At 43.1% G+C, this 25,520-nt stretch overlaps 1 protein-coding gene across 1 annotated transcript; it reads left to right on the top strand.

Annotated features, from left to right (window-relative positions):
- Positions 1-8,751: 8,751 nt before the first annotated feature.
- NDUFAF1 (NADH:ubiquinone oxidoreductase complex assembly factor 1) lies at positions 8,752-24,970 on the top strand. The gene is made up of 5 exons (XM_021695631.1): positions 8,752-8,831; positions 12,307-12,955; positions 17,402-17,587; positions 23,873-23,947; positions 24,654-24,970. Exons 2-5 carry the CDS (start codon positions 12,383-12,385, stop codon positions 24,801-24,803), a joined length of 984 nt encoding a protein of 327 aa, XP_021551306.1. The 5' UTR covers positions 8,752-8,831; positions 12,307-12,382; the 3' UTR covers positions 24,804-24,970.
- Positions 24,971-25,520: the final 550 nt, after the last annotated feature.

Genomic DNA, 25,520 nt, shown 5'->3' with positions numbered 1-25,520 from the left:
GGGACTCGATCCCGGGACTCCAGGATCATGACCTGAGCCGAAGGCAGTCGCTTAACCAACTGAGCCACCCAGGCGCCCTGTAGTTAGGTCACCTAACCTCTCTGAGCTTCATTCTCCTCAGAGGTAAAAGAGGGAAAAAGTATCTGCCTTACAAGATTGTGGTAAGGCATAAGAGACATGATATAGTAAATATCTGGATCCAGGCTCAACTCTGTGTGTGAATTTGGTCAGTAGGAATTGTCACCATTCTGTCAAGCAGAACTCTTACATTTTTCTAGATGTAATGTCTGTTGCGTAATTCCATGCCTTGGGCCTGTGTGCTTCCTTCCGTGGATTGATTTTCCTCCTCTGATCTGCGTGTTACACGCCTTATCCTTCAGTACTCATGTCCTCCCTCTAGAAACTGCTCCCCAAGGTGAGCAAATAAGCAGATACGATACAGAGGAGTGTGGATAATGAGCATGTACCCTGTAGAGAGCCGGCAGATGTGGTTTGAATCCCAGCTCGACCACTTCACCAGCTGTGACAGGCCTGCGACTAGCAAGTGACTTAACATCTCCAAGACTCAGTTTACTCACCTGTGAAATAGGTATGATATTCGTACCTACTTCACAGGATCATTGTGAGGATTAAAAGGGAAAATGTTCAGTTCAGTGTCTGGCCCACAAGTGTTCATGACACCCTTCTTTGGGCCACCCCTGGACGTGGCACCTGCCTCTCGAACTGTGCTGCTGTCACTTGTTTGGTGCCATGCCCTGCACTAGACTATGTACTTGCTGAGCACTGTCCCAGAGTTCAACAATAATATCTAGCTTTTTAAAAATATCTATTTTTTTAAAAATCCCAAGGATTATGCTAAACACTTTACATATATTATCTCACTAAATGTTACTATTTTTTTAAAGATTTTATTTATTTATTTGTCAGAGAGAGAGAGAGCACAAGCAGGGGCAGCGGCAGAAGCAGAGGGAGAGGGAGGCTCTCTGAGGAGCAGGGATCCCGATACGGGGCTCGATCCCAGGACCCCAGGATCATGACCTGAGCCGAACGCAGACGCTTAACCAACTGAGCCACCCAGGTGCCCCTCACTTAATGTTAATTGGAAACTCGATCAAGGTCCTGCTACCTACTAAGGTTGGCCAGGGCTGGACAACACCTCTGCCTCTTTCCTCCCTGCAACGTATGTGACTGCAGAGCTTTACTCATTCATGTCCTGATGCACAGAAGCTTCAGTGTCCTCTGGTTCCAGGTTTCCAAATGGTGCTTTTAAGGTTCATTTCACTTTGAGTAAGGGAGCCTCTCCTTGTAGTGGCCAGTTCTTGATCTACTTCCCTTTGTTTCTTTTGTCATATTATTTCTGGGTGTTTGGCTGCCCTGTGTCTACAAATAGATAAACTGCCCTCTCTTGTCTCCATTTCTAATTTGCGTGGGTTTCAGTTTTGTTATGAACAAAGCTACAGTTAAGCTCTGGTGAAGCCCACCACCTAGGAGCTTCTGGGAGGCTAAGAAAGAAGATGGCACAGACCTGGCTGGGTTAACCTAAATAATCATTTCCCTCAACCCTTTGCCTTTATTTCCCTCCCGTAATGCCCCCACTCTCTCTGTTGCCTGATATACTTCCTTCTTGATTTGATCAGTTTCCCTCCCTTCAGCCTCCCCTTCCCCACTGCTAATGAATAAACATGGGGTTTCCTATACTTAAACAAACAGTTGAATAGGGAAATGCAAATCAGACCACTGTGAGATACCACTTCACACACTTTAGGATGGCTCTTATAAAAAAACAAACAGAAAATAACAAGTGTGTTGAAGAGGTAGAGAAAATAAAATGGTTGTGCATTGCTGGTGGGAATATGAGATGGTGCAGTCACTATAGAAGACAGTAAGGTGATTCCTCAATTTTTTTTAAAAGTAGTGTCCACACCCAACATGTGGCTTGAACTCTTGGTTTTGGCTCAGGTTGTCATCAAGCCCCGTGTCAGGCTCTGTGCTCAGTATGGAGTCTGCTTGAGATTATCCCTCTTCGTTTGCCCCTCCCCCCTAAAATAAATAAATAAATAAATCTTTAAAAAGGAATGAATAGATAAAACAAAATGTAGTAAATACATACAATGGAACATTATTCAGCCTTGAAAAGGCAGGGAATTATTTTTTAAATTCTTTTTTTTAAAGATTTATCTATTTGAGAGTGAGAGAGTGCACGAGCAGGGGGAGGGGCAGAGGGAGAAGGACAAGCAGACTCCCCACTGAGTGGGGAGCCCAACATGGGGCTCAATCCCAGGACCCTGAGATCATAACCTGAGCTGAAGGCAGATGCTTAACTGACTGAGCCACCCAGGCGCCCCAGAAAAGGAAGGGAATTCTGATACATGCTAATATATTCAAGGTTGAACCTTGATTATATTATACCAAGTGAAATAAGTGAGATACAAAAGAGCAAATATTGTATGATTCTACTTATATGAAGTACCTAGAGTAGTCAAATTAATATAGACAGAAAGTACAATGGTGGTTGCCAGGGATGAGGGAGAGTGGGGAATGGAGAGTTAATGTTTAATGGGTACCAAGTTTCAGTTTGGGAAGATGAAAATATTCTGGAGATGGATGGCACAACAATGCGAATGGACTTAGTGCCATTGAACTATATACTTAAAAAATGGTTAAAATGGTCAATTTTATGTTATGTTGATTTTATCACAATAAAAAAAGCATACAAACTTTGGTGAAACCTGATTACTGATCTCCATTTGAACAATATAATTTTATGATTTTATGACTTGTTACTTCTCCCCTTCCATTTTCAGTTAGTTCTATTTCTGGAGCTTTTCTGGGTCTCAGTTTCCACATCTGTACAATGATAATGGTAGCTGCTTCATGGGCTTGTTTTGAATATTAAACATATTAATGTTTAATGTTAATATTAAATGTTAATATTAAACATGTTAATGTTTAATTCAAAGAAGAAAGAACAACACTTAGAAAAATGCCTGGTACGTTGTACATAACTGATATTATCATCTCTCTTGTAATAAAAAATTTGATTTTCTGTCTAAATTAGTATTTCTTGGGGTGCTTGGTTGGCTTAGTCAGTTAAGCATCTGCCTTTGGCTCAGGCCATGATCCCAGAGTCCCGGGATCGAGTCCCGCACCAGACTCCCTGCTTCTCCCTCTGTCTCTTACCCTGCTCGTGCTCTCTTTCTGGCTTGCTCTCTCTCAAATAAATAAATTATAAATAAATAAATAAATTTGCATTTCTTTTAATTCTCCTATTTGCTCCTTACTTCTCTAAAATCAAGATTCTATGCAAGCTGCTTAAACTGTTCTCACAGAGAGTATGACCAACATTAATGTATAACCACTTTTAACCTTTTAAATATTATGATCCTTGGAAGGTTCAATCTATGGCAAAATTTATACTAATCCTACTTCCCATATCATGCTTATTAATCTCGGGCTTTCACATGCTGACTGATTCCAGAGTAATTCATAGTTCTGTCTCCATTATCTAGGACTATTCTGTCCAATATGGTAGCCACTAGCCACATGTGGCTATTTAAAATTAAATTAGGGACACCTGGGTGGCTCAGTCAGTTAAGCATCTGCCTTCAGCCCAGGTCATGATCCCGGGGTCCTGGGATTGAGTCCCACATTGGGCTCCCTGCTCAGTAGGGAGTCTGCTTCTCCCTCTCCCTCTACCCTTCCCCTGCCTGTGCATGCTCTCTCTCTCTCTCTCTCTCACACACACACACACACTCTCTCTCTCTCTCTCAAATAAATAACAAAAATCTTAACCCATTTCCATCATCACAGAAAGTTCTATGGATTTAGGAGGTCTCTTTATTTGCCTACATTTCTCATTGGTCCACCTGGATGTGCTATTTTTATTAAAAGAGAAACTTGACCCAAAGTTGGTTAAGCTGTATACTTACAGCCCAAACTGGAATATATTATTTAGGATTAGAGTCACCTGTGGGTGATAAACCTTAATTAGCAGTTGCTTAAGTAGGGAAAAAATTTATTTTTCATGTTAAAGTCCAGATGTAGGCAATCCAGGGCTGTTTTGGTGGCTCTCTTCCACAAAGTCCTCGAGCTCCCAGGCTCCTTCCTGCTTTCTACTCCTTCTGTGGGAGGCTGCCCTCATCCTCATGGTCCAAGATGGAGTTCTGTCATTTCCAAGTTCTACGCGTTAATATGAAAGCAAAGGGGAAGGAGGGAGAAGACACATGACAGCTGTCTTTTAAGGAAAGCTCCTTGCAGCTATCACAAGACAGTTCCACTCCCATTGGTAACTGCAAAAATAGGTGGGGAAATGTAAACTTTATTCACCTGTCCAGGTAAATATTCTATTGCAATAAGATGAAGAAAGAACGAGTATCAGGAAACAATGAGCAGTTTTCCCCTCAGGGCTCAACTGAATACTAGGATCAGGCCTGGGAATGCCAGTCAGAAACTGGAGCTATCAAGTCTGTCCAATTCTTGCACCCTGGCAAATGAGGTTTAGCCAGAAGCAGTTCAGGTTGAGGAGATTTGTGATGGTACGCTCGATGCAGCAGGTCTTTCCCAAATCCAAGTCAGGAAGGGACTGTGATAGAGCCTCCTGGCTTGTGACTGTGATTGTAAAGGAGAGTGAGTAAAATCGCCTCCGTGTGAGGCAACTGTCGTGCTCACATGTTGGTGGGGGATGGACTGGGGTTACCTGCAAAGGAGTCAACTAAGAAAAAAGCCATAGAAAAAGAACATGCCTAGGGTGTCTGGGTAGCTCAGTCAGTTAAGCATCTGCCTTGGGCTCAGGTCCTGATCCCCAGGTCCTGGGATTGAGCTTCAAGGTGGGAGTCTGCTTCTCCCTCTCCCTCTGCTCCTCCCCCAGCTCGTGCTCTCTCACTCTCTCTCTCAAGTAAATAAATAAAATCTTTAAAAAGAAGAAAAGACAAAGAACATGTCTGTGTTCAGAAATTTATTAAAGTAGCACCAGAAAATGCTTGGTCTTCATGCTGCAGATAGGAATAACCCCAAAAGAAGAATAGAACGTTTATTTTGTTTCATGGAAAATCTGCTTGAACACTCAGTTCTTTCTAATTATTTGACCCTTCTCACCTAGTAGCCTGGCTTCCCCATCAGGAGGGACTGTCCTGGGTCGATGGCCTCGGCTCTCAAATCGGGCCCATTCTTTGTTGTAGATGAACAAATGGACATTCTGGCTTGTTATTTCTCCTCCTGTGAAGTTTCTTGGCATGAAGTAATCCTCTGAGTAAACAGATAAAATTAAGTTCCTGGATTAGCAAAGCAGAGAGTGAACCATGGATCTGTAGTGACACCACCATGATCCCAAACTCCCATGAGGTAATATTCCTTTCTGAAATACTTCAGTTCCTTGGCCTGGCTCATACCCTCATCATCCTCAAACTTGATTGGACTCCACTGAGGGATGCGACTACTGAATGATATTTCAAATAATATTGAAATATTTTTTGCTGACCGCTGTCACCACAGCCCTTCCTGAAGGTTTTCATGAAATTTCTCTTTTGTTTAGCCTCTTTAGGCAGTACCCACTCTGTGTCTAAAATTGTGCAAATTACTGTAGGAAAAAAAAATATTTTTTAAAGATTTTATTTATTTATTTGACAGAGACCTAGAGAGCACAAGTAGGCAGAGCGGCAGGCAGAGGGAGAGGGAGAAGCAGGCTTCCCACCGAGCAGGGAGCCCAGTAGGGGGCTCAATCCCAGGACCGTGGGATCATGACCTGAGCCAAAGGCAGATGCTTAACCGACTGAGCCACCCAGGTGCCCCGAAAAAATGTATTTTATTTTATTTTTATTTTTTTAAAAGATTTTATTTATTTATTTGAGAGAGAATGAGATAGAGAGAGAGCATGAGAGGGGGGAGGGTCAGAGGGAGAAGCAGACTCCCTGCCGAGCAGGGATCCCGATGCGGGACTCGATCCCGGAACTCCAGGATCATGACCTGAGCCGAAGGCAGTCGCTTAACCAACTGAGCCACCCAGGCGTCCCTATTTTTTTTTTTATTTTAAAGATTTTATTTATTTGACAGAGACACAGAGAGAGAGGGAACACAGGCAGGGGGAGTGGGAGAGGGAGAAGCAGGCTTCCCGCCGAGCAGGGAGCCCGATGCGGGGCTCGATCCCAGGACCCTGGGATCATGACCTGAGCCGAAGGCAGACACTTGACGACTGAGCCACCCAGGTGCCCCCGTAAAAATATATTTCAAAGTATATGACAAAAATCACTACTTTGAAGGTTTTTACCCTCCTATTCAAGAGAAAAGGCTTGTATGCATAAAACAATGAATGAGCAGTTTAGTCATGTTTATAATCTAGTTTTCACTTGAACGTAATTAAGTGCCAGTGTCACAATATAAAGCATAAATATTATAGGGTGTCAGAAGGAGAGCAATCATTATGAGATGAACCCATTAGGGAAAGTTTTAAGGAAAAGACGGGATTTAAGGTGTATTCAGAATAGGTGGAGTCAGTGTATCAATCAGGACCTACCTATTGGTTGCAAGTGGTAGAAACCACTCAGATTAATTTAGGTAAAAAGAATTTATTGGTGCTTAGAAATCAGGGAAAGACTAAATGGCCAAGCCATGGGAAGATAATTGATGCAGCTGGGCCTCAGGAACAACTGGAACTGGCAATATAAATGCTGAATGGGTCTTCTTTTATCCTCCCATTACTGTTTCTCTCTGCACCTTGATTTTATTTTCTCTTGCTGCAATCCATTCCCCCCACCCCCACCCCACGGTGTTACCAGTTAGCTCATGAGCTCCGCAGGAGCCATCAGGGTTAAAAGGAGTATTTTCCAGTTTTACTTCAGAAAAACCCTGGGAATAACCTGATCTACCTGACCGCTGGACCAATCAGCTAAAGTGGGAAGAGAAGAGAGTCATAAATCCTTGCAACCAACCGTTTGGGAAGCAGAAGAGGGAGAAATGCTGAGCAGAAACAATGTTAACTGATTATGAGGAGGAATGAGTGTGGTTTAGGCAGATACCAGCTGGGCTGAGAAACTGAGGATAAGTATGAATAGCATAGATGGAGTAGGAGATTATGGAGGGTTTAGAGCAGTGGAATGTCTGGAGGCCAGAGGAATTTGGTGTTCAGCTCTGGGTGCCACGTTTTAAAGTGGAAAAAGACAAACTGTTGTGTCCAGAGTAGGGCAATCAGTAGACTGAATGTCAGTTTGTATAAGGGCAACAGCTATCGGGGGATATATGGGTTTGAAGGGAAGGAGTGAAAGCTCAAAGATAGCAAAGAGAACTCAGTAGATTTAGGGTTAGTGAGAAGAGGTTTAAGGAGAGGTGTTTTTTTTTTTTAATATTTTTATTTTTATTTATTTATTTTAAAGATTTTATTTATTTATTTGAGACAGAGAGCATGAGAGACAGAGAGCATGAGAGGGAGGAGGGTCAGAGGGAGAAGCAGACTCCCTGCCGAGCAGGGAGCCCGATGCGGGACTCGATCCCGGGACTCCAGGATCATGACCTGAGCCGAAGGCAGTCGCTTAACGAACTGGGCCACCCAGGCGCCCTTAAGGAGAGGTTTTAAGGCAAGGATTTCCAGCTTAGAAGGATGTGGGCATTTACAGAAACAGGGAACATAAGAGGAGTTAGGGTAAATACACATTCAGATTCAGACATATCTAATTTGAGATGCCAATGCTGTATCTCACAGCTGGAACTGCTGTCCAGAGATTGGAATTGTATGCTGGGATTTGCAGAAGGAGATAAAATTGTACATAACTCATATCTGAAACTAGAAAAGAGGAAGGCGCAGTCTGGGCTTTGGAGACAACCCGAATTTAAGGTTGTGGGAAGAGAGTCAGTGGAGGAGGCAGCTGGGGCAAGGTTCTAGAAGGTCAGAGAACTAGGCAAGTGTAGAGTCTAGAAAAGTCAAAAGCAGAATTTCAAGAAAGAAGAGGTGGTGGCATGGAAACAAGTGGTGGAGGAAACTTGGAAAAGCCAATTGTGTTTGGTGAGGCCTTAACCTTGGAGAAGAACGGAGTTAACTGCCAGGGGTTACAATTCATTCAGATACTTGCTGAGAGTTTATTCCTGCTAGTGCAGTGCTAATTGCTGGGGACAGGAGGAACAGCACAGTTCTGGACCCAAGAAGCTCACAGTGTGGCAGAGAAGTGGGAAGTGAATGAATACTTAAGATACAATGTTGAAAATGCTCAAACTGAGGTGTGCACAAGATACAATATAAGTCCTGCGGAGTGGGCGGCCCCACTGGGCGGGACTGGGCGAGGCCAGTAAGGACGGTTTGCTGTCCAGGTGCCTGGTGGGTCTCCTAAGATTCCACGGGGGCGATTCCAGGGGATCGAGTCCTCTGAGGCCATGGACAGCTCTTAGGAGGTTGCGGGGAGTGGCGGCACCGGGGAACCCTGGCGCCCCGGGGTGAAAGGACGTTCGTAATATTTGGGTCCTATTTGAAAGATGCGAGGTGGAGATGGCAGCCTGAAGGAGGGATGCAGAAAGGGAAGGATCCTCTCTAAATTCTCCCCCACTTTCTCACACAGAGCAGAAAAGATCAGGAGGGGTGGAAGCCGAGCCCTTTGGGAGGCTAGTCGACCAAAAGCCTCAATTCGCCGGACTCCGGGAACCTTGTTACTCTGTTCCCGCCTGCACCTCGGCCGGAACTCTCGTGCCCCAAGGCTTGGTTCGGCGCCGGACTGGAAAAGCAGATGGACCCACACGAGGAAAGCGGAGTACCCGGTCGGGAAAAGCGGGGACCCGGGTGGAAGGACCTCTCGGGTGCCGGCGGAGAGGCCAGCGGGCGCCGGCGGGCTGTCGGGGGACAACAGTCCTAGCAGGTGAGGGTTGAGGGGGCCGCCTCGCCGCGGCATGGTCCGGACCGCTCCCCCGAATCAGATCGGGAGTTAAACACCGGGGCTCTAGAGTTTCGTTTTGCCTCTGACTAGCTGTGTGACCTCTAGTAATTTATTCTTGGAACCTCCTTTTCCTCGTCTCTGTAATCGGAATAATAACAGTACCTCAGGGCAGTGGTGAGGAGTCAATGAACTATATATACTTGGAACGGTTTCGGGCGCGTGGTCGGCCCTGGTATAAAGTCTTGACGACTGCTCTTCTTAGCGCCGTGGGTTTCGTTGCGGTCAAAAATGACCAACTTCAGCCCGGGGTCATCCAGTTGATGGGTTTTATTTTATGTTTATTGGTAAAAATACGGAACAAAAATTTATAATTAAAGCTATATTATTAGAGAAGTAACAGCACTACTGAGGGCTTGGAAAATACGGTGAATAATATTAGAATCCCATCATCCTACATACGACTTTAAGGCTTTTTTCTTTTTTTCCTCCCTCAAATCTTTTTTTGTCGGTACACTTTTATGTTTGTAATATTAGTATATATGCAATTTTGATTCCTCCTTATTTGCCACTTAGTGTAGCCTGCGGATGGGGTTCACGAGAATCATTTTTATGATTGTACAAATTCCATTTTATCGGATTATCATTTGTTTCCCAAATTCCTTTGTATGTACAGGTAAAATTAATTAAGCACAAGCAGCGAGGGAAATTGAAATATTACCTATGATTCCAGGACCTCAGATCAACTAATTTTCCTGGTTCCATTTTTTTTTTTTTGGCGGGGCAGAGGGAGAAGCAGACTCCTGCTGAGCAGGGACCTCCCTGCCCTCCCCCTCCCCCTGGATCCCAGGACTCCAGGATCATGACCTGAACCAAAGGCAGAGGCTTAACTGACTGAGCCACCCAGGCGCCTCTACCATTGGTCTTAATAGAGCTCAGGTCATTGGCCATGGATGTGAGTAGAAGTTAGGTCAGGGAGTTGGGCCTTGTGTACTATTTTAGGAGTTTGAATTTCTGGGGGAGGAATTGCTGACTTATTATAAGGGGAGTGCATTTATATTTAGACACATCCCTTTTATTGCCAGGCAAAGGATGGATTGGGAGAGGTAGAGATCAGAGTCCGGGAGATGAGTTAGGACTTTGCTACTTAAAGAGTGTGCAATGGGCCAATGATGAGAGCATCACCTGGGAGCTTGTTAGAAATGCAGAAGGTAAAGGATGTCTAAATTGAGTACCAAAGGATAAGTTAGCTAGGTAAAATCCACGGAGGGCACTCCTGGCCTGGGAGCAGCAATCTGCCAAGGCCTGAAACCCAGAGAGGGACTGGGGGGGTTGGCACTTGTTGGACTGCAAGTGTTTATGGTTATTGGAGTAGAGAGTGGAATGTGACTAAGGTGAGGCTGGGGAGGTGAATGGAGGCCAGATCTGGAGGAGTCTTAGAGACCCTGTGGAGAAAATTGGGCTTTATTCTGAAAACCATGAGGGAGCCCTGGAAGGTGTTTTTTTTTTTTTTTTTTTAAGATTTCACTTATTTACTTGATAGCCCGCGCAAACACGCCTACAAGCAGGGGAAGCAGGGGGAGAAGCAGGCTCCCTGCTGAGCAAGGAGCCCGATGCGGGACTTGATGCTAGGACCCTGGGATCAGGACCTGAGCCAAAGGCAGACCCCCAACGACTGACCCAGTCATCCAGGCACCCCCGTGGAAGGGTTTTAGTCAGAGAAGATAAATGATCAGTTTTGTGTTTTAGGCCCTTTTAGATGCTGAGTGGAGGGATGAGGTAGAGGTGGTGGCTGCAAGCCTGGAGGCAGGAAGCAGAGTACAGTGATTTAGAAGAGAGAAAGTGGGGATCCATTTAATGTGGGGCATGAGGGAGGAGGGGCATTCTAGAAGGATGAGCACTTTTGTGTTTTAGTTAGTGGTCCGGGGGCCATTTTGATGTGGACTCTTGGGCAATTGAGGCAGGTAAGCCAGATTGTTGGATTTTGGCATTTTTGAGGCTTTTTGTTTTTGTTTTCAGTGTACTGTTTAGTTCCTCATTCAGCTCCATGTTCTGACTAGTGGGTGAATTTTTGTTTGTTTTTCCTCTGTCCTGGTCTTTGGGCCAAAACAGGAGAAGAACTTGGCATTGCATATTTTATTCCTTTTAGGGGTAGCTGGAGTAAATAGAAGAGAGAACTGTTTAGCCAAAGTTGTTATTTTACAAGAGCTATAGAACTTATTGCTGATGTTTTCTTGTTGTTGTTTTTTATTTATTTAAGATTTTATTTATTTATTTGACAGAGACACAGCGAGAGAGGGAACACAAGCAGGGGGAGTGGGAGAGGGAGAAGCAGGCTTCCCGCTGAGCAGGGAGCCCGATGCAGGGCTCGATCCTAGGACCCTGGGACCATGACCTGAGCCAAAGCCAGACACTTAACGACTGAGCCACCCAGGCGACCGTGTTGCTGATGTAGAGGCAGCAGCACGTAGTAGAAGGACTTAAGGCTAGGGTTCTAGTTCGAGCTTCCATATGATTAGCATTGTCAGCTTAGGCAAATCACTTCACCTGTTGGTATCTGTTTCCTAGAAAAAGGAAATACCTACCTGATTTGTCTTACAGGAGACTTGTGTGCATTCAGTCAGATAATATGTCAGGTGGTTTGAGAATATTAAGATTGGCATTTAAATGTGATGGTATTGGTATTTTTGTTTAGGTTCTAGATTTGAGGAGCTCAAATAGTAACTGATAGTCCAAGCCTTGCTACTCAAAGTGTGGACCTTGAACTAGGAGTTTGTTAGACATGAAGAATCTTGGGGGTTTATCAGACTTACTGGATCAGAGAATGCTCTTATAGCCGTCATTCATTCCATTTGATCTTCAGAAGAATCCCTTCAGGTAAGTAGAGGAGATGTTAACACAGCCTTACCCCCGAGGAAGTGGAGACTTCAAAAGATTAATAGCTTTACCTGAGGATAAAGAGGTTGATTAGGTTTAACAGCCTGAAATTGCCAATATTCACAATACTCATAACCTAATAAATGGGCACGTTTTCTGACTCCATATGTAGTGCACACTGTAGTCCCTCTTTTTGTAGACGAAGTGCTAAAATGTCAGTTAGCCTAGGTCTGGAGTGAATTAGTTGAATATTCTATTTTAGGAATCAATGATTTCTTTAAAAACCCAGCGTAAAAAATTTTAAGATTGACACAACCTTTTGAAGCGCATAATTGAATTATTTTAGGGTCAGTAATTAACTCCATGAATGGGGCCTGTGTTTCTTTCTGCGTTTTTTCACAAGGCAGAGGGATGCTTTACATACAGTGCAAACAATATTCTGCTCATAGTAAGGCCCTGGGTAAATGTTGACAGAACTAGAAAATAAGTTCCTGAATTTCACAATACATGATCTGTGTTGCATTTGAAATTGTGATGCATTCATTGCTACCCTGGTAACTGTTCAATGTCTCTTCTGTTCTAGGTGGAATTGGGCTATTTGCTGAAGCTTCTTTCCCTCGTAGCCCAGGGAGAAATTTACATTTGGACTTTATCTTACCATGGCTTTGGTTCACAGATTTCTGAATGGCGCTTATATTTTCGGACATTGTCCCAAGCCAAGTGCCTCATGTCCATTTTTGGGTACTCGTTTTGCAGACTATTGTTCTAGTAGTCTTCAGAAACCCGTGGCTGCTCCTAACAAAACCTCCTCTCAGAGGAATTCGGAAGGGGATTTGCAAGGACATCACCAGAGAGAAGTTGCTTTGGATATAACCTCTCCTGAGGAGAAGCCTGAAGTTAGTTTTGATAAAGCAATTAAAGATGAAATAAAGGACCATTTTAGGCGTTTGAAGGATGATCTTGTGAATCATTGGATAGGCCCTGAAGGCCGCCCTCTGCATGAGGTCTTGCTGGAACAAGCCAAGGTTGTCTGGCAGTTCCGTGGAAAAGAAGATTTGGATAAGTGGATAGTGACTTCTGATAAGACTATTGGAGGCAGAAGTGAAGTGTTCCTGAAAATGGGCAAGAATAATCAGAGTGCACTGCTGTATGGAACCCTGAGCTCTGAGGCGCCTAAGGATGGGGAAAGTGGCCGCAGTGGGTACTGTGCAATGGTAGCCAGGAGTCCAAGGGTGAGTGAAGCCCCAGAGCCTCTGTTTTCTAGTGACCTGCGGTGAATTCCACTGTAGCACGAACCAGAGCACATGGCTTTGTTTCTGTAAATGAACACACCTGGCAGGCTGTCTGGGCATGGGGTTAAGTAATGACTGGGCACAGGTGTAAAGCAGAAGCATAAGGGGGAAGTGGTTCCTGACCAGGGGGTACTTGTTTCTGGGCATCACTCTGGGCCAGGGTGGGGCCATTCTTATGTTTGAGGAGCCCTGAGAAGTCAGACATTTGAACAATGATTTGGGGAGATTTGCATCTTCTCTCTCTCTTTTTTTTTAAGATTTTTAATTTATTTTTTGACAGAGACAGCGAGAGAGGGGACACAAGCAGGGGGAGTGGGAGAGGGAGAAGCAGGCTCTTCGCTGAGCAGAGAGCCCGATGTGGGGCTCGATCTCAGGACCCTGGGATCACGACCTGAGCCGAAGGCAGACGCTTAACGACTGAGCCACCCAGGCGCCCCAGATTTGCATCTTCTCTAATAGAGCACAGACCCTGTGATGGCCAGGGTTCCTTAGAGAAGATGTAGGGTTAGCCTGTGGCTTTTTTTTTTTTTTTTTAAGATTTTTATTTATTTCTCAGAGAGGGGGAGAGAGAGAGAGAGAAGAGAGCACAAGCAGAAGGAGAAGTGGGCTCCCTGCCGAGCAAGGAGCCCGATGTGGGACTCGATCCCAGGACCCTGGGATCATGACCTGAGCCAAAGGCAGACGCCCCTAAACTTTCTTTCTTTCTTTTTTTTTTTAAAGATTTTATGTATTTATTTGACAGAGACAGCAAGAGAGGGAACACAAGCAGGGAGAGTGGGAGAGGGAGAAGCAGGCTTCCCACGGAGCAGGGAGCCCGATGCGGGGCTTGATCCCAGGACCCTGAGATCATGACCCAAGCCGAAGGCAGTCGCTTAACTGACTGAGCCACCCAGGCTCCCCGCCCCCAAACTTTCTATTTTAGAATAGTTTCAGTTTTACAGAAGAATTGTACAGATAGTACAGAAAGTTCCATATGCCCCTCACCCATCTTCTCCAACTGTTGCCATCTTATGTTGCTGTAGTACATTTGTCACAACTAAGAATCTGACATTGGTACTATTAACTAATTCCAGACACTCTTTGGATTTGACTAGTTTTTCCACTGTCCTTTTTTTGTTCCAGGATCCCATCTGGGACACCACATTACATCCAGTTGTCATGTTTCCTTAGGCTCCTTAGTCTCCTCTGGTCTGTGATAGTTTTCTAGTCTTATTTTTCATGAGGATTTGAGAAATCCTGGTCAGGTATTTTGTGGAATGACCCTCAATTTGGGATTTTCTGATGTTTTTTCTCCTGGTAAGACTGGGTTTCTGGGTTTTTAGGAAGAATACCACAGAGTTGAAGTACCCTTCCCATCCCTCATACCAGGGGTACATGGTAGCAACCCAACTTAACACTGATGTGTTCACCGTGATTACCTAGCTAAGATAGTGTTTGCCAGGGTACTCCATTAAGTTACTTTTTTTTTTTCTTTCTTTCCATACTCTGTTCTTTGGAAGCAAGTTGGTAAGTGCATCCTACATTCAAGGCACGGGATAGGGCATGGGATTAAGTTGTATCTCCTGAAAGGGGTGGTATTTACATAAATTATTTGGGATTCTTCAGAGAGGAAGATTTGTTTCCTGTCCCACATTTATTTTAGGCAGTCATTTTGTATGGACTCGCACTTCCGGTTATAATCCAATACTATGTTATTTATTTTGTTGCTCAAATTGTTCTAGCTTTGGCCATTGGCAGGTCTTTCAGGTTGGCTTTTGTCCCTTTGCCATGCCTCCATTTTTTTTGTTTTTTAGCACTTTCTTACACTACAAGATGCTCTAAGCACATCTTGTATTTTCTCTGTCCCAACCCTAGAATTAGCCATTTCTTGAAGGAGCCCTGGTTCCCTTTTTTGGAGATTTGGGCGCTGGGTATGCTTGTTGCTACTGGGTAGACATTACTTCCAGGACCTCTCAGTGGACACAGCAGGAAATACAGGGATGTGTACCAACCCAGTGGAAACACGTCTGCAATTATTTCTATATCTGTAGTAAACTAAATATGAGTTCATGCTGCGCTCTGACTCTAATCCAGTGCCATGTGGTTCATTCTGGGCCTCTCCCTCTTGCTTATCTATAATTTCCCTCTGTAATAGTGAGAAACCTGACTCCCATCATTTACCATCAGCTTACCTATTAATTTGACTCCAGTGTACATACAAAGCAGTTTCAGAACTTTTAACCTGTAACCCTGTGAGAAACGAGTTTACCAGCCAGAATACAGTGTCGGTATATAGTTTCTTTTGTCTTTAGCCTTAGAGTTTCCAATCAGAACACTGATTTCCACAGTCACTTTGGTTGCCTCTTTGTCTTACCGCCAACCTATGGCTTTTTGCAAATTTGCTGACCAGCTGTTGTTCCAGGGCTGCCTGGACAGGCCCCCATGCCTTGGCCTTGGCCACAGCCTCTGGATGTTTGCTTGGATATTGTGCTCTAAGGAGAAAGGCAAATGTTAGGAATAGTCTTAGGCTCCCTCTCTCCAGATAATGATGAGAAAGAAAGGTATGTGTTCTTGGAGAGACCTATGCTTACAAAGATTTTTTTTTTCAGTGCCTGAAATCCACAGAATGGATTTGGTCATTCTGCAGTAGAAAATAATTCTACAGCTAGATACACACTGTGGGGTATTGAAAATAGGTTATAAAATTTATTAAGTGTGCCTTGCCAGTCCTTGTGCTACTTTATATATATATGTGTGTGTGTGTGTGTGTGTGTGTATATATAAAAAACTCTAAGGTGTGGTCATTCTCATTTTACAGATGAGGAAACTGAGGCTTTGGGAGATTAGTAACTTGTCTAAGGTTGTACAGCTAGTTGGGGCACCTGGGTGGCTCAGTTGGTAAAGCGACGGACTCTTGGTTTTGGCTCAGATCGTGATCTGAGGTTGAGCCCCGCGTGGGCCTCCGAGCTCATGTGGAGTCTGCTTGTCCTTCTCCCTCCCCCTCTGCTCTTCTTCCTCACCCCCCACTCCTGTTCCTGGTGTGTGCATACACTCTATTTATTTATTTTTTAAGATTTTATTTATTTGTCAGAGCATGCACACACAAGCAGGGGGAGTGGCAGGCAGGGGCAGAGGGAGAAGCAGGCTCCCTGCTGCGCAAGGAGCCCAATGCTGGACTCGATCCCAGGACACTGGGATCATGACCTGCCTAACTGACTGAGCCACCCAGGTATCCCACTCTTTCTCTTTAAAATAAAAAAATTAAATCTTTGCGGGCGCCTGGGTGGCTCAGACAGTTAAGTGTCTGCCTTTGGCTCAGGTCATGATCCCAGGGTCCTGGGATCGAGTCCCGCATCGGACTCCCTGCTAGGCGGGGAGCCTGCTTCTCCCTCTGCCTCTGCCTCTCTCTCTCTCTAACTTTCATGAATAAATAAATAAAAAAACATTAAAAAACAAATTAAATCTTTGGAAAAAAAATTATACAGCTAGTAAATAATAGTTCATATGTGAGCACTGCTATTCTTGAAATCAGATTATCTTTGAGACTGGTATAAATAAACACCTTTGTTAATTAACACTAAATTCCACTTTCCCTGAGACAGTTTTTAGTTAGTTAAGAATACAGATTTTGGAGTTAAATGGCACTGGATCTACCACTTCCTAGTTGAGTGCTCATTTTCTTCATCTGTAAGATGGAGCACAATGATACGATAGTACCTATCTCACAGGGCTGTGAGGATGAAATTATGCCTGCACAGTGCTTAAGATAAGTTTTCAGTGGATGTTAGCTATTGTTATAAAACAGCAGTTTTAAAACTTGAGCTCTTTCATAGTTTTCTGATTTATGGGAAGGCAGTTGTCATGCCCACTCAGAATCCATTGCTCCATAGGACTGGGGGGGAAAAAGGTACATACAGTAATTTGTTTCCATTCATTGATACAAGTGAGTGCCTACCACATGTCAACACTGTCCTGGGCCAATCATGTCTGGGATATTACCTTAGAAACATAAAACTGTGTCAGTGTATATATTTTTTAAGATTTTATTTATTTATTTGACAGAGAGAGAGACTGCGAGACAGGGAACACAAGCAGGGGTAGTGGGAGAGGGAGAAGCAGGCTTCCCGCTGAGCAGGGAGCCTGATGTGAGACTCGATCCCAGGACTCTGGGATCACGACCTGAGCCCAAGGCAGACGCTTAACTGACTGAGCCACTCAGGCGCCCCCTCTGTCAGTATTTTGTACTAAAATAAGAATCACCAGATTTATCTGCCTCCTTATGGTGGTGGAAAGCCAAAAAGACAGAAAAATGCCTAGTGGATCCTTTTGATGCTGCAAAAGATGATGACTCACATTTTGCTAATAGTGGAAAATGAGATGAAATTAATTTTCGTTTCTGTACCATAGGGCCCTTTTGAGAGAAAGAGGGCTTATGATTGGTCCCAGTTCAACACTCTGTATCTCCGTGTACGTGGAGATGGTCGGCCTTGGATGGTGAATATCCGAGAGGACACGGATATAATCCAGAGGAAGAATCAGATGTACAGTTACTTCATGTTCACCCGTGGGGGGCCCTATTGGCAGGAGGTCAAGGTAACCGCACAAGTCTTTACTGTGTTTGAAAATGAAGTCTTGAGATCATGGTTACACTGTAGTTTGTTTGTTTCACTTGTTTTCCTTATTAATCCCTCTTGGAAGGTGTGGAAAGGGAAAGAAGGAAGATGACCTAGGGGTGAGATTTATATAATTGATTTTTTCTTTCATTAACATAAATGTTAGTTTATATACATCAGTAAATGTTTTTTATAAAGATGTGGCCAGTTCCATGCTAAGTCATGGGTACATCTCTGCTCTGGGCTCAAGTAGATGCTTAAGTTTCTGCCATATCCCCTCTTCCAGGCAACTCTACTAAAAAGGCTCCCTTAAGAACAATAAATGCTTCATATTTCACAATCATGAAATTTTTATTCCTTGGTAATAAAGTACTTTGTCAGAAGAAGCTCTGAGAAGTTAAAAAATGTTAACTTGGAGGAAAATAAGTAGAAATTCAGGGAATGAATTTCAACTGCCTAGTCTTTTTTTACACCTACTGAAAGGTTTTTAATCCATAAACTCAAAAGAAAGTCCTCATTCTGCTTAGACTTAAACCTAAGGGTCATTGTGGATTCCTTTCTCCCTCATCCCACATACAGTGTTAGCAAATCTTGTCACCTATTCTTCTGAAATACACCCAGAGTCTGACCATTTCTGGCCATCTCTCCCACTGTCACCCCAGTCCAGGCCCTTAGATTACCACAGCAGCTTCTTTATTGATGTCCTTTGTTCTCTTGCCTCCTAAAATCCACTCTCCACACAGCAGCCAGAGTGATCTAAGGCATAATGCACATTACATCACTCACATGCTTAAAACCCTCCAGTGGCTTCCCCTTACATTTAGAATAAAGCCCAGACTCCTTAACATGGCCTACTGGGCCTACAGTATTGGACCCCTGTCTTTATCCTCAGTCTCCCGCCTACCTCCCTCCTCCATACTAGCCCCTTTTCTGTGTGTCAGACCCAACAAGCTCACCTCCATCTCAGAGCCTTTGTACTTCTGCTGATATGCTCTTCCCCCATATCTTCACCTTCCTCTTTCCTGTCATTCACCTCTCAGCTCAAAATTCACCTCCGAGATGCCTGACCTGCAGCTACAGTTTCACCCTCTAACCCAGTCACTTTGAGTAACACTACCCTGTTTTTGTTTTTTTTTTTGGTTTGCTTTTAAGATTTATTTGAGAGAGGAGTGGGGAGGGGCAGAGAGAGAGAGAGAGAGAGAGAATCTCTCTAGCAGACTCCCTGCTGAGCTCAGAGCCTGAAATGGGTCTTGATCTACAATCCTCAGATCCTGACCTGAGCTGAAATCAAGAGTCAGACACCTAACCAACTGAGCTACCCATGTGCCCCTCTGTTTAATTTTTTCATAGAACTAATTACTAGGTAAAATTACTTTGTTCATTCACTTGTCTCTTTGTTTATTGTCACTTTCTACTCTTCTGCCCTGGAACGTAAATTCTGAGAGCAAGGACCTTGTCTGTATTATTCATGGCTATTTGCCCTGCACCTGGAACAGTGCCTAACATATAATAGGCACTTGATACGTATTTGTGCACTAATAAAGAAACATAAAAAAATATTATTCATGGGCGCCTGGGTGGCTCAGTTGGTTAAGCGACTGCCTTCAGCTCAGGTCATGGTCCCGGAGTCCTGGGATCGAGTCCCACATCGGGCTCCAAGCTCAGCGGGGAGCCTGCTTCTCCCTCTGACCCTCTCTCCTCTCATGCTGTTTCTCTCTCTCAAATAAATAAATAAAATCTTTAAAAAAAAAAAATTCATGTAACTCTTGTATACAAATAATATATATACTGAATTATGAAAACAAGGATTTCATATAGAAAATTTGGAAAACAGCAAAAAGGAAAAAAAATGTAGTGCCACTACCCAGAGGCAAACTACTTCTCATGTGTACCTTTAGATTTTTGTTTATACTTTTTAAAAAATTTCTTAACAAAAATGGTATTGTGTCAGTGCTATTTTATAACATATATTGTTTACTGAATTTTATATATAACTTTCTGCTGAAATATATTTTTACATCATTTTTAATTTCTGCATATTTTACTGTATAAGTAGATGAGAATTTACCTAGTTCATTCTCTATTATTGTACATTTAAATTGTTTTCAGAATTTTTCACTGTTGTACCAAACTCTGAAGTAAATATCCTTATTTTCTTAGGATATATTCCTAGAAAGAACATTCCTAGAATAAATGATATATTTTTAAGGCCTTTGCACATTGCCAAATTATTCTGTAGTATTACCATTTCATTGTTAACAATTACTTTCTTCCCTGAAAATACGTACAGTCCTAATCTTTGTCTGGAAAAAATAGTTGTTTGCAACAGCTCTCTTTAAATTATTGAGGAAAAGTGTTGGGGAAGAGATTTTTTCTTTAATTGAAGTATTATTGAGGTACAGTGTTATATTAGTGTCAGGTGTACAACATAGTGATTAAACATTTATATACGTTACTCAGTGCTCACCACCATTAAGTGTGGTCACAAGAGGTTTTATTTTTAAGATTTTATTTATTTATTTGAGAGCGCATACATGAGCAGGGGGGAGGGGCAGAGGGAGAGGGAGAAGCAGACTCCCCACTGAGTGGGGAGCCCAATGCTGGGCTCGATCCCAGGACTCTGAGATCATGACCTGAGCCAAGGCAGACTCTTTTTTTTTTTTTTTTTTAAAGATTTTATTTATTTATTTGAGAGAGAGAGAGTGAGAGACAGAGAGCATGAGAGGGGGGAGGGTCAGAGGGAGAAGCAGACTCCCTACCGAGCAGGGAGCCAGATGCGGGACTCGATCCCGGGACTCCAGGATCATGACCTGCGCCGAAGGCAGTCGCTTAACCAACTGAGCCACCCAGGCGCCCCCAAGGCAGACTCTTAACCGACTGAGCCACCCAGGCGCCCAAGAGGTTTTTAATTAAGAGTTACTAATCGCTGTTTACTTGTTCATGAATAATTCTCCTGTAGTAAATAGAAGTGAGATGCTCAAATATTTACTCTGATTATAGAGAGAAAACAGAAAAATGATGGGAAAATTACATAGTTTACGTCACTTGTAGAGAAAGAGCAATTGTGCTTCCTTTTCTTTTATACAAGATTTAATGTTCCTTCTTAGCTCTTTTTATCCAGCTTAAAAAAATCCAGGTAACTACCTTGGGGTAGACAGCGGTCTTAGAGAATCATGTGTCAAAAAGAAGAGATTAGTTTGAGGGGATGGTGCAGTATGTGACACATGACAAGTAGGTAGCCTTGATTCCATTTCCAAAATATGTTTTGTTTTCTTTTTTTTAAAGATTTTATTTATTTTTGACAGAGAGTGTGTATAAGCAGGGGAAGCAGCAGGCAGAGGCAGAGGGAGAGGGAGAAGCAGGCCTCCTGCTGAGCAGGGAGCCCGACGTGGGGCTCGACCCCAGGATCCTGGGATCACGACCCGAGCCGAAGGCAGACGCCTAACCATCTGAGCCACCCAGAGGCCCCTCCAAAATATGTTTTGAATAATGAGGTAGATGAAGTGCCAAACTAGGATGCAAAATGAGAAACTGATTGCGGGGGGTCCCCTCCAGGTTTGTTTGACAGGAATGCAGAGAGTAGGTAAAATAGGATGTGACCGTATATATGTATGTATTTATGATTTATTTATTTATTTTAGAGTGAGTGAGCATGAGTGGGAGTGTAGAGGGAGAGAGAATCTCAAACAGACTCCATGCTGAGCAGGGAGCCTGATGCAGGGCTCCACGCAGCGTACCACCCTGAGATCATGACCTGAGCAGAAACCAAGAGTCCAACGCTTAACTGACTGAGCCACCCAGGTGACCCTGGATATGACTGTATTTTAATCTGCTGTGGAAGCAGTGTGATCTTGTATAGTGGTGGGTTGGAATCTGAGTTTTGAATCGAGTTTGTTTTTATGTCAAGTGCTTTTGGTGATAAATAATCTGAACAGCACAATTTTTTTTTTTTTTTAAAGATTTTATTTATTTATTTGACAGAGAAAGAGAACACAAGAGCGGCAGGCAGAGAGAGAGGGAGAAGCAGGCTCCCTGCTGAGCAGGGAGCCTGACGCGGGGCTCGATCCCAGGACCCTGGGATCATGACCCAAGCCGAAGGCAGACACTCAACCGAGCCATCCAGGAGCCCCACAACTTTTTTTTAAACATTTTTATTTTATGGTTCAAAAATCAAAATCTAAAATGATGTACAGTGAGAAGTCTCACTCCCACTCATGTCCCTGTCCACCCTTTTCCTGCCCACCCTCTAGTAGCCACTTTCAGTATTTTCTTTTGTAGCTTGGCAGTTTCATTATGTACAGATGAGCAAATGTAAGTACATACTCTTATTTTCTCCCATTTTTTTTACTCAAAAATAAAAATAGCATACTTTATGCATCTTCTGTGCTTATTTTTAAAATTTAAATCCTAGGGGTGCCTATGTGGCTCAATAGTTAAGCGCCCGACTCTTGATTTTGGCTCAGGTCGTGATATCAGGGTCATGAGATTGAGTCCAGCATTAGACTCTGTGCTGGGCATGGAGCCTTCATAGGATTCTATCCCTCTGCCCCCCACCCCTCTAAAAATATATAAAATAAAATAAAATTGAAATCCTAGATAGCTTCCATATCACTATGTGGAGTTATTCTCTATTTTTTTGTTATTATATGGAAATCCTATAGTTGATTCCTCTAATAATAGATACTGGGTTGTTCCCAATTGCCAAAAGTTTATTAGTTTTTTTTTTGAGGGGTTTTTAAAATTTGTGTTTATACTGTGGATTCTTGTCTAGATCCTCTTCACTAATATATTGTAGAGGTCTTCCTTCCCATTGTATCCTGTGTAGGTCTGCATTAAGAAAATAGCTGCGTAGTATTCAGTTGTATGCATGCACCATAATTTAACCATACTCCTATTTTTCCTTTTTTTTTTTTTTTTTTAGAAAAAGCTACATCTTTTTTTTTTTTTTTTTAAGATTTTATTTATTTGCGAGAGAGAGAATGAGAGACAGAGAGCATGAGAGGGAGGAGGGTCAGAGGGAGAAGCAGACTCCCCGCCGAGCAGGGAGCCCGATGCGGGACTCGATCCAGGGACTCCAGGATCATGACCTGAGCCGAAGGCAGTCGCTTAACCAACTGAGCCACCCAGGCGCCCGAAAAAGCTACATCTTTATGTATTTGTCAGAGATTATAACATATAAGTGAAATAACATATAAGTGAAATTGGTAGGTCAAAGTTATGGCATTTCATAATCTGCTAAATATTGCCATTAGTTTTCTACATAAAACATTACCATAAAGTTAGTGGCTTCAAACGGCCCATGTTCATTAGCTCATAGTTCAAAAGTTCAATAGGTCATGAGTTGGGGCTCAGTATACCTGGGTCCAATGCTCAGGGCCTTAGAAGTCTGAAATCAAGGTGTCACCTGGGCTGTATTCCTTTCTAGAGGCTCTGGGGAAGGATCCACTTACAAGTTCGTTGTAGTTATTGGCCAGATTCAATTCCTATGATTGTAGGACTAACATCCTGGTTTCTGTACTGGTTGTCAGCTGAGCGCCCCTCTCAGCTCCTAGAAGCTGCCTGCAGTCTTTGCCATTTCACTTCTTCTGTCTTCAGAGCCAGCAGTGGATAATCTGCCCCCAAGGAGATGCTTTAACCTCTTTTGCCAGTCAACCTATGGGCCCAAGTGATTAAGTTGGGCCTACAGAGGATAATCTTCCCTATATTAAGGTCAGGTGCTTTGGGACCTTCCATTTGCAGAGTCCCTTCTCAGCGGCAGAGGTTAGGGTGGATACCTGGAAGGTGTGTGGACACAGAAGGTGGAAATCTTGTGGCCATGGTGGACTCCTGCCTCCCAGTTGCGGGTCATCCTCTAAGAGTTGTATCAATCTACACACCTACCAGTAGTATACAAGTGTGCTCATTTCTCCCCTTCCCCATGTTTCCATTGGTTGTTAAATCTTAGTTACCTGTGAAAGCTTTGTGGATACTAGTTTCTGTCCATAAATATTACAAATATTTTTTTCCTAATTTATCCTTTGTCTTTGCTGTCAGAAGTTAAATTGTACTCTTGTTTTTCCTTTGGGATTTCTGGCTTAGAAAGGTTTTCATCTGTTTTCTTCTAATACTTATTTTTTAAAAAATATATCTATGATCCAAATGCCTAGCCACTTGTCATAACTGCATATATTACAATTGTTAGAATTAAACTATTATCATTGCAATTCCATACAAATGCCTCAGCTGCTTATATTTTAGCTCTGAAGTAAATGGTTTCTCTTTTCAGATTCCTTTCTCCAAATTTTTCTTCTCTAATCAAGGAAGAATCCGGGATGCCCAGTACCAGCTTCTGCTTGACAAGGTAACATTTTCCTGTACTTTGACTCAGAACTGTTAACTTTAGTAAAACAAAACTCCTGTGAGGATGATTTCAGTCCATTTTTGAGGGTTGGCAAATGAAAGATGAAAATTCTTATCAAGGCCTCCCCTGTTATTCCACGCAGAGGTTGACTCAGACCTCTTCTGTGAGCCAAACCCCCCCCGCTGGGAGAGCTGTCACTATGGTCTTTTCAGCCTGCCTACATTTTATTTTAGCTCTAAAATAAGAGAACAGTATTCCAGTTCAGGAGGGCTTCAAGGAACCTCCATTAGACATCCATGCTGTCCTAACCAGTCTTAAGTGGCACTATTTTTTTTTAAGGTTTTATTTATTTGACAGTGAGAGACAGCGAGAGAGGGAACACAAGCAGGGGGAGTGGCAGAGGGAGAAGCAGGCTTCCCGCGGAGCAGGGAGCCCGATGTGGGGCTTGATCCCAGGACCCTGGGATCATGACCTGAGCCACCCAGGCGCCCCAAGTGGCACTACTTTAAAGAGAGGAAGAGAAAGTAGAAAAAAATCATCCCTGCACTTCCTCTTATGATTTGCTATATAGCATAGGAGAACTATAGCATACTTGCTCAGGGCTGATAGTGTAAAGACCCAGTTATATGAATCACCTCATGGAACTTGAAAACTCCAGGAACAATATCCATATATGCGATTTTGATCAGTTTTATTTTAAATGTAGATCTCTTCTATTGGATTCACTCTGGCTGATAAAGTGGATGGTCCATTCTTCCTAGAAATAGATTTTATTGGAGTGTTTACGGATCCAGCCCACACAGAAGAATTCGCCTACGAAAATTCTCCAGAGCTTAACCCAAGACTTTTTAAATAGAGATGGTAATTTTGTACTACCAAACTAAGAGTAGTATTATCCATGATGACAGAGACAAAATAAAGTACTTCTTTCATGGCTTCCAACCAATGGCTGGTATGTATTCCCTGGGACAAATCTAAATGCTATTGTCAAGAGGGGCCACAGAGGGAGGCATAGCATGAACCTAGGCTCTAAGCTGTAACTTAATACAAGTCCTGATGCGGAGGTATCATGTAAAGAACTTAACTGGATTGGGTTAAAATGATTCATTAGGAACAATTCCCCTACACACATAGGCATTGCCAAAGCAAGGAGTCCTCAAGATGACTGTTGATGTCTTTCTCCTACTCTATTCCTTGTAAGTTTCTTGTGTTTTCTAATCCATCATTTAAGGAAAGGAGATTGCTAAAGATTGCTTTGCAATTCAGTGATTTTTAATATATTCACAGACTTGTCAGCTTTACCACAAGCTAATTTTAGAAAATTTCTATCTGTCCTAGAAGTAACCTTAACACCCCCACCCCAGGTATCTACTGCTCTACTTTCTCCATAGTTTTAGCTTATCTGGATATGTTGTACAAAGAGAATCATATGTGACCTTTTATGTCTGGTTCTTTTCACTTAGCATAATATCTGTGAGATTCATCCATCTTGTAACATTTTATTAATACTTTATTCCTTTTTAGTGCATCATTTTTTATTAATGGACAGCTGGATGTTCTCTACTTTTTGGCT

This window comes from Neomonachus schauinslandi, chromosome 9, assembly GCF_002201575.2.
Source record: "Neomonachus schauinslandi chromosome 9, ASM220157v2, whole genome shotgun sequence".
Taxonomy (NCBI): Eukaryota; Metazoa; Chordata; class Mammalia; order Carnivora; family Phocidae; genus Neomonachus; species Neomonachus schauinslandi.
This window is presented reverse-complemented; position numbering and strand designations above follow the sequence as displayed.